Genomic DNA, 9820 nt, shown 5'->3' on the forward strand with positions numbered 1-9820 from the left:
CCATTCGCCCCGCGTCCCGCGCCCGAGGTGGAGCTCTTGCGGCGCATGCGCGTTGGGGGCTCTCTGACCTTCAAGCCGGTCCGGGTCCGGGCGGGCAGCGCGCGAGGGAAGGAAGGAAGGGCCGCGTCTGGAAGAGAAGGAGACGAGGAAAGGCCGCCGCCATGCTGTCCCGGGGAGCCGCCTTCGCCGCCGCCGCCGCAGCGCTCTCGCAGCCGCAATGGTAGGTGAAGGCCCTTCTGCTCCCAGGGGGGAATGGGAGAGGGCACTCTGCGCATGCTCAGAGGTCCCCACGAGCCACGGTTGAAACCTGACCTCCTCCTCCTGCTGCTGCTATTATTATTATTATTATTATTATTATTAGGCAGCAAATATGTCCCGTTCAACCTCCAATATCTTATAATAATAATAATAATAATAATAATAATAATAATAATAATAATAATTTATTATTTGTACCCCGCCCATCTGGCTGGGTTTCCCCAGCCACTCTGGGCTGCTTCCAACAGAGATAAAAAATACACTAAAATGTCACATATTAAAAACTTCCCTGAACAGGGCTGCCTTCAGATGTCTTCTGAATGTCAGGTAGTTGTCCATCGCCTTGACATCCGATGGGACGGCATTCCACAGGGCGGGCGCCACCACCAAGAAGGCCCTCTGCCTGGTTCCCTGCAACTTGGCCTCTCGCAGTGAGGGAACCGCCAGAAGGCCCTCGGCATTGGACCTCAGTGTCTGGGCAGAACGATGGGGTGGAGACGCTCCTTCAGGTATACTGGGCCAAGGCCATTTAGGCCTTTAAAGGTCAGCACCAACACTTTGAATTGTGCTCGGAAACGTACTGGGAGCCAATGTAGGTCTTTCAAGACCGGTGTTATATGGTCTCGGCGGTTATAATTTTTTATATTTCAGGCTGCTAGTTGCATTTTCCCGTCAGAATGCAAGAAAAGAAAAAAACAGCTGGTCTGTAATCATCATCAAACCTTTTATTGGCATCACATACAAACATCCAAAACAAATCAATACAGAATTACCACTTCCCCAGTGGCACAAAACATTTGCTAAAAGGAAGGAGGCAGAGCGGTCGATGGCTGATCTGTGAAGCTTAACCTTCATCCTCTTCTTTTCCTCTCCACTCCACATCCTGGGAAGGGGCAGCGTTTATAATTATCTTTCAATTTGTCGTTGTCGCCCCCCGGCATTTTGCTGTTGCACTGCAACGCTTAACCCGCATTATTTCCACCGCCAGTCTAAGGAGTGTGGTGGGATTTGCGGCGCAAGGGTGGCGCACCCGTGTATCTGCGCCAAATATCTCTCTTCCCTTTGCAAAAGGAGTGACAGGGTTGTCCTCCTCCTGTCAAGGTTTCTGCCCAATCGTTTTGGCATGGGTTGTCGACTTCCCAGCTTGCTTTTTAGCATCTTTGCTTTGCTGTTTAGTGGGACTCATTAGTTTTCTACCTATAGCAAGTGGGCCCTGCAACAAAATATTGCAGTGTGGAGTGTTCCTAGTCACTCCACTCCCATAACAGCAAAGCACCAGTGCTTTGTGACTACTGAACCTCAGGCTGCCTTGGGGGGATTCCCCCCCCCCAATTGATTTATATATTTTTGTACATCTGCCAACTTTGGGGCTTACTCATGCCTGTTGGTATCTGCCTCTCATGCATAGATGCGGCTGTTTTGATTGCAGAGAATGAGTTCACTGTTGGCATATATATGAATATGGTAAATATATATAGGCAACTCTCAGCTTATACTGGCGTTAATGTTCCAGGGATAGCAGCTAAAGCCAAAATCACGTATAGTCAAAAAACATTGGGTTCAATGGCAGGTGGGATTGCCAAAGTCTTTCTCCCCAGATGCCTGGTGGCTTTATTATTATTATTATTATTATTATTATTATTATTATTATTATTATTATTGCCAAGTGCCACCTGTGAAATATTTTTTTGGGGGTACCTACAGCAGTTCTTTAGGTCTTCAGATGTGCCTCTGAACCTAGAAAAACTGTGAATCACTGTTCTACCGGGGGAAATAACATTTAAATAAACGAAGTATCTGTTTTGTGTTTAATTTTTCAGGGTCCAAGTCAGGAATATGGCAACTTTGAAAGACAGTAAGTATTCCGTTCTAGATGCATACCCTAAAATGTCAAAAACTACTGCAGAGAAGGTAAACCTGTGATCTTCTAGACGCTGTTCATTTCCTCCTGTCAGCACAGACAATGGTCAGGGGTGATGAGAATTATAGTCAAACATCTGGTTATTCATCCCTGCACTGGTAGATTTGGCTGCATAACGCCAATGGGTTGATTTTTACTTGTTACAAATGGGTTAATTTTTACTTGTTACAGAGACCAGTGCTTAATTAGATCCTTTTTTTAATGCTTATTTTTCTCAGTGTCTCTTTGAAATCCTCCCTTTGCTCATTCACTCTCATCTGTGCAGTTACCCGGCGTTTAAAGTCCATCAAGAACATCCAGAAAATTACCAAGTCCATGAAGATGGTTGCTGCAGCAAAGTATTCCAGGGCAGAGAGAGAGTTAAAGCCTGCCAGAGTTTATGGAGTTGGGGCACTGGGTAAGCAAAGTTGCCTCTCTTCGTGACCCCATGGACCAGAGCACGCCAGGCACTCCTGTCTTCCACTGCCTCCCACAGTTTGGTCAGACTCATGTTTGTAGCTTCGAGAACAACATTTTACAATAATAAAATACAAAACTCATAAAGAATTCAAGAAAATGATACAAATATAAAATACAGTACCAAGTTTTGTTTTAAAGAAAGTAATCCAAAACAACATTAAATATTGTTCTAAATAAATTCAAACTGCCAAGCCAAATTCTACACCAAAATAGACTGAATTCAGCAGCCTCCATAAATGTATGGAAATCAAGCATATTTTTATATATTGGATTGTTCGCAACAAAGTCATCCCATTAGTGCAGAGATGTTTGGGAACCCCCACAACCGGGGACCCTTCATGCTGATGGAATAATAATAATAATAATAATTTATTATTTATACTCTGCCCATCTGGCTGGGTTTCCCCAGCTACTCTGGGCAGCTTCCAACAGAATATTAAAATACAATAGTCTATTAAACATTAAAAGCTTCCCTAAACAGGGCTGCCTTCAGATGTTTTCTAAAAGTCTGGTGGTGGTTTTTCTCTTTGACATCTGGTGGGAGGGCATTCCACAGGGCGGGTGCCACTACCGAGAAGGCCCTCTGCCTGGTTCCTTGTCACAGCATATAGGCTGTGACCTAATCTCAAATGTTGTGTGCTGCAGTTTTGCAAACTCAAACATTGGGTCGTCAACAAGCTTTCAAAATGCAGAAAAGTAAATCATGCTGAAGAAGCTCAGAGTTTCTGTTGCGTGATCTTGATCTGTGTGTTGGAATTTGATTAAGTAACAGGTAGTGGTGCAGTATTTCTTGTAGACGTGGTTCTTATTGGAAGTACTGTAGTTCATAGAATCTTAGAGATGGAAGGGACCCAAGGGTCATCTAGTTCAACCCCCCCACAATGCAGGGACCTCAGCTAAAGCATCTATGGCAGATGGCGGGAAGGAAGGAAGTTCTACCATGTATCTTTGATGCCGCTGTGTTTTGATGGTTGCTAATGATGCCTGATGTTGGCTGTGTCCCCTCTTCTCTTTACTAGCTCTTTATGAAAAAGCGGAAATCAAGGCCCCTGAGGACAAGAAGAAGTATCTTCTCATAGGGGTGTCTTCCGATCGTGGCCTCTGTGGTGCTATCCACACTTCTGTGGCTAAAAATATCAAGAGCCAAGTCACCGCTCTCACAGATGCGGGGAAAGAGGTCATGTTAGTCGGAATCGGTGACAAGCTGAGAGGCATTCTTCAGAGGTAATGGGGAACAGCAGCCCTTTCCTTGAATTTGAACCTTGCTTTCCACTGGTAAAAGGTAAAGGGACCCCTGACCATTAGGTCCAGTCGTGACCCACTCTGGGGTTGCGGCGCTCATCTTGCTTTATTGGCCAAGGGAGCTGGCGTACAGCTTCCGAGTCATGTGGCCAGCATGACTAAGCCGCTTCTGGCGAACCAGAGCAGTGCATGGAAACGCCGTTTACCTTCCCGCCGGAGCGGTACCTATTTATCTACTTGCAGTGGTGTGCTTTCGAACTGCTAGGTTGGCAGGAGCTGGGACCGAGCAACAGGAGCTCACCCTATCACAGGGATTCGAACCACCGACCTTCTGATCAGCTAGTCCTAGGCTCTGTGGTTTAACCCACAGCGCCACCCGCGTCCTTTTCCACTGGTAGTTTTGGATTAATCCCAAAGGCTGTAATGAGCTTCCTTCTGAGAAAGCTGTCTTAGGAGCAACTGAATATGCTCAGAATTGTAATGTAAAGCAGTGATACTTACCCGAAGACTGCTGAGGGCGAGCTGATGTGTAGCATATATTCGACAGGACCATAGGATTACTTCACCTATGCTCAAGGGCTAAGGCTTAATTGCTCAGAAGCTGGAAGGTTGAGGCAGGTTTAAGCCCCAGAATGTAGTGGATGATGAAAAGGATGGAGGTGCTCAGTGGACTGGAATACAAAGAAAGAAGGGGAGGGGAACTGGGGGGGGGAGACCTTGGTGGTGGTGCCAACACTGGGGGTTGCCCATTCGGTGCTAACCTGCGACAGGACCTTTTCAGTGGTGGGTCCCCAGAAGAAGAAGAGTTTGGATTTGATATCCCGCCTTTCACTCCCTTTAAGGAGTCTCAAAGCGGCTAACAATCTCCTTTCCCTTCCTCCCCCACAACAAACACTCTGTGAGGTGAGTGGGGCTGAGAGACTTCAGAGAAGTGTGACTGGCCCAAGGTCACCCAGCAGCTGCATGTGGAGGAGCGGAGATGCGAACCCAGTTCCCCAGATTACGAGACTACCGCTCTTAACCACTACACCACACTGGCTCTCACCAGTTGCAGAATGCCGTCCCTATTGGGGAGCATCTGTCTCCATCATCATCGTTAACTTTCACTAGATATTCGTAAACATTCCTGCCTATGCCGTCATTTCAGTAAGGGAGAATCACACTAGCAGTGGGTGCGACCCTCATTAGATGCTGCATTTATGGGCCAGGGGAAGTTTCTGGGCGCTTCTCAAAACCAGCCCCGTATAGAACACATAGCAGCTGGATTATAACTCAAGCGTGTTTCACTGTGGCCGGGTCTACTTTACACGCGGGCTCGCTTTTGTTGTAGGACACACGGCAAGAACTTCTTGATGAACTTCAAGGAAGTGGGGAGGAAACCTCCCACCTTTGGAGATGCGTCGATCATTGCCTTGGAACTGCTGAATTCTGGGTACGAATTCGATGAAGGAGCAGTCATCTATAATCGGTTCAGGTAAGAGAAAGCATAAATTCCATCGTTTTCAAGGGGAATAAAAGAATTGGGCGGGGAGAGGTCAGTAGATTTGAATATAGTTTAGCGTTTTAATGTGAGTTTCTGCTGGGTGTCTGAATGTGGGTTTCTGTTTGGTGACTCCAAGTGCCACCAGGATAATAGAGGAAGTTCTGCATGCTGCTTAAGTGTGTCTGGATTTTAACATTTGGCAGGCAGATCCTCTCAAGCCATGTCACTAAAACTGTTCAGCAGAACTTTCTTTTTCTTTTAGGTCCGTCATCTCCTACAAGACAGATGAGAAACCCATCTATTCTCTTGAGACTGTTTCTGGTGCTGGTAAGTAGACTTTGGCTAGTTAGTGGAGTAAACAATTGCATTTTTAGGGGCATTTCCCCCTTGTGTGCTATTGCTTCTTATGCTGATTAAAGTTTTTGTTTCCATAAGTGCTTAACTGCAAAAGGCCAAACTGCATTGCCCTTATCTATCACACTGGGGTTAGGAAGCAAAGAATTCTGGTCTAAAATTATCGATGCTGTATATAGACACATTGTCGTTACTACTACTACTACTATTATTATTATTGCTTTGGTATTCTTTGCCTCTTATTTTGCTTTTTAAAAGGCATGATTAGAGCTAACAGTGTGCAAGTGCCAGTTGAATTTTGTAAAATAGAAATTGCTTATAGCTGGAAAGCTAAGGAATTGCTGTGTGTTTTTCTTTTTTAAAAAAAAAACGCTGATTGCTAATCTACAGTGGTTTTGAAATTTCAACATATACGTGTTTGGCTTGCTATTACTGCATCTGATAAATGTTAACTAATAAACCACCTATGTTATTGTTCTTCGTTTTTCAGAAAGCCTTAGTATCTATGATGATATTGACGCAGATGTCCTGCGAAACTATCAGGAATTTACATTGGCAAACATCATCTTCTACTCATTAAAGGAGTCTACTACTAGTGAGCAAAGTGCAAGGATGACAGCTATGGACAATGCCAGCAAGAACGCTTGTAAGGAACTCTCCAAGCAGTTTACAGTGTACTGTGATAAGTTAGCAAAAGCAGAAACTACCAAAATTTAGATAAGAGGCCCAGTGGAGAGCAGGCAAGATTCTGTTTTGTGGGGATGTTTAGGGAGGCAGGAGAGGATATATTATTTAATGATATCCTTCCTAACTTGTGCTAGCAAGTTCCATATCCTAGCACAGTTCCAAACATCCCCCTTTTTAAATTACACAGCGGTTAGCTTGTTGCTGGCTCGTCTGAGCCTCACTACTCAAGATTCCTGATAAGATCCCTTCTAATCCCTCTTAAAAAGAATAGACATGAGAATCTGATTAAACGTAATATAAAAGTAGTGTACTCACAGATTCATTCAGGTTCACAGATAGATCCCTGAAGGCAGACATAGGTTACACAAGTATATAACTATATAAACTGTCCCATAAGGGAATTGGTTCCAAGTGAATGCGACTGAGCAGTTCATACAGAAACACAAAATGGAGAAGAAGAAGAACAAAACAACATGGAGGAACGTCTGCTCCTCTGCCCAGAATAGGCTACACCCTCTTCCGTGGAATTCTGTCCCAGCTCAGGAGGAAACAGGAAGTTTTCTTCTGAGTGGTACAAAACATCCCCTAACATGTCCACTGTAGGAATGTTGTACTTGACTGCTCTAAGTTTCACATCCCACATGTTTACATACCAGCTAGAATAGCTGCCTTTTAGTTACTTGCTTTACAAAAAGACCTTGGCTTTGTTAAGACAAGCCTAAGGCTTCAGTCCCAGGCACACCTACTTGGGAGTAAGCGCCATTGAACTTAATAGGGCATGATTCTGAGCATTGTAGATAGGACTGCACTGCACTTGCCTGAGGACGGTCTTGCTAGAGTTCATTATAATGGAAAGTGATAACAGAAATTGTTATGGATAGAAAAGACAGTATAGAAATTAGCCCTTGGCCCAGAAAGTAGCTGGTAGAATCCTTGATGCTGTACCCTTTCATATTCAGCGATTTGCAATATTTACAAAATTTCAAGTAACTTAAGTCCTTGGTTCTGAGCAAGCAAGAAAGTAGACTATATAAAGTACTCAAAACGCTTCCTTACTTAAAACCAATGGGCAAAATAAAATGGTTGAGTAGCTTAAGATTTATTGATACTTTTGTCATTGAACTTCTCCCGTCTCCCTTTCTAGCTGAGATGATTGACAAGCTGACTCTGACATTCAACCGCACCCGCCAAGCTGTCATCACCAAGGAGCTTATTGAGATCATCTCTGGTGCTGCTGCTCTGTAAGTATTGGCATACGAGTCTCCAACCTTCAGGTCTTCTGTTCCGTGCGGTGGAATGTGGCAGCGAATTTTCCATTTGTGCTTAAAAAAAAATCAGTGATCAGTGCATGGCACAGTTTGGCACCACCCTCTCCCCGTTAATTCCAAATTTACAGCAGTGGATGTTGGCTCATACTGAGTTTTCTTGCAGGATATTGCTTTTCTCTGTGTCCTGCACCTGAGTTGATGCACATGTATTTTTTGGAAGGGTGCTTATTAAGGCTGCACACTAACCGCATTGCATCCAAGTTCCCATTGTTAGGTCCAGGGTGGGTGAGGAAGAATGGAGAGGAACCCTGCTTGCCTTTGGCAAGACAACAAACAATAACGGAATGGAACAGGGTTCAGTGGTCTTTGCTCCCCAGCACCTTACATTCAGTGGTACGCTGCCTTGGAACACAGCGACTCCATGTAACCATTATGGTTAATAATCATCAGTTTAGATGGCTGTCAGTGGCCGTCTCCATCTCTCGTGGCAGTGAATTCCCTATGTCAGTTCTATGCTGACAAACTTTTTCCCCCCTGAAAAGCTCAGTCTGCAGCTTTCCTCTGGATCAAGCTCTCTCCACAGAATGCAGAAGTGCATCCTCAGCATGCTTTGAAATCATGCAATTAAGCTGGAGGGAAATGGCATTTTGTATAATGGAAAGCAATTGTGACTTTAATCCATGTGTTAATCAGTATATCTCTTCAGTTGATCTGACTTCCAACAGTGTTTTTGCTATGCATTGCATGTTTTGCCTTAATTTACATTGCTAATTGCTTCACTGCATGTTTTTGTGTTTTTTATTTTTACCATTCCACAACTAGGAACTAAGGGGTAATCAGAAAGTGAGGGTCGTCCAAAGTCAACAGGTAAAGTGGTGCTGGAAAATAGATGTTAAGGGTGGTGAAATTAAAAAAAAAAATAGAATGTAGTTAAAGTACTTAGGATGTTTGTTCTAGAAGTGCATGTTTATGAATGTCTGGTATTGCATGAATACTTGCATCCTGCAGAATTTTGCTTAAAATCAATCCACGCATTTGGCAGAAATTAAATCAAAATGCAATGTTTTTCTAGACAACACTAGAGAGATATGGTGGAAGGGTGTTGTAGAGACATGCTTGATACTATCTTTAACTGTGTATCTTCAAATGTTCTGGAAATACTACACTGCAGTTGTACTTAAAATTCCACAGCAATATGTTCAGTTGTCTCATCCCTGAGGTGGGATTATCAGTGGAGTTCAAAAAATTACTGGGTTGCAAATAATCGAAAGGCAGCTTCTTGCTTAAAGCTAGTCCTGCCTCATCTCTCCCCAACTCATGAAACCTGTGCTAAAGTGTCTGCAAGTGGGAGTTTAGAAAGTGCTTTGAGGAAGCAAGCAGCAAAGTTTCTTGCGCTTAGGTCATGGCACTTACGATGACCACATTGCATAAAGGCAGAGGATTTCCTTCAGATCAGGCAGGTCTTTGAAATAAAGGAATATCTGCTGGTATGTTTCCACGGTTACTTTTTGTGGGTTACCCGATTCAAGAAACAGAAATCAATTAACCACAAGCATTGATCTCTTAAATCTGTACACATTTTCATATTACAATAGCTGTGACGAAAACAACAACACATACTTTATGTCTCTTCCGAGATGATGCCTTCCCAAAAAAATAATGAGTTGCATAAACATTTCTATTAACAATACCTTTATTGTACTGTACAATGCCGTATATACAGTTTAAAAGTTTCAATAGAGTGAGATCAGTGTGAGGTAAAGACTGCTTCCCTAGCTTAAATTACTTATTAGGCCCATTGCATTCTATGGAATGTTTTACAGTGCTGTTGTGGTCTGTTTAGAATTTTAAAAATAAAACTTTTAAGAAAGGACTAACACAGCAAGGAGAAAATGAGAAACCGTTCAAGTTCTGCAGCAATTTAGCAATTAGTAAACAAAGCTGCCGATCCCGTCAGAGTGACATTCAAACTTCCCTTAATGCAATGTTTTTCTCTGTAGGTAAAGAAGAAAAGCTGTTCTGGCAAGCAGTTTATCCCGCTTCCTTTCTAGAGAGACAAAATTATTGGTCTGTCATTCTGTGAAGGATTTTCAGGCAAAGAATCCCAACTGTTTGTAAATCATATTATAATAAAGTCCTACATGAAAA

At 43.5% G+C, this 9820-nt stretch overlaps 1 protein-coding gene across 3 annotated transcripts; it reads left to right on the plus strand.

Moving 5' to 3' along the window:
• Positions 1-36: 36 nt before the first annotated feature.
• ATP5F1C (ATP synthase F1 subunit gamma) lies at positions 37-9820 on the plus strand (the record flags this gene model as incomplete). 3 transcript variants are annotated; one of them, XM_081880183.1, is made up of 10 exons in its annotated part: positions 37-220; positions 2079-2113; positions 2445-2576; positions 3658-3862; positions 5211-5354; positions 5626-5690; positions 6208-6363; positions 7549-7645; positions 8495-8539; positions 9673-9820. In XM_081880183.1, exons 1-9 carry the CDS (start codon positions 162-164, stop codon positions 8499-8501), a joined length of 900 nt encoding a protein of 299 aa, XP_081736309.1. In that variant the 5' UTR covers positions 37-161. The 3 variants fall into 3 exon arrangements, with proteins under 3 accessions (XP_081736309.1, XP_081736311.1, XP_081736310.1); XM_081880184.1 differs by lacking the exon at positions 8495-8539 and having other exon boundaries at positions 39-220; XM_081880185.1 differs by lacking the exons at positions 8495-8539; positions 9673-9820 and having other exon boundaries at positions 38-220; positions 7549-7649.

Source organism: Podarcis erhardii, assembly GCF_964252035.2.
Source record: "Podarcis erhardii genome assembly, chromosome: 10".
Taxonomy (NCBI): Eukaryota; Metazoa; Chordata; class Lepidosauria; order Squamata; family Lacertidae; genus Podarcis; species Podarcis erhardii.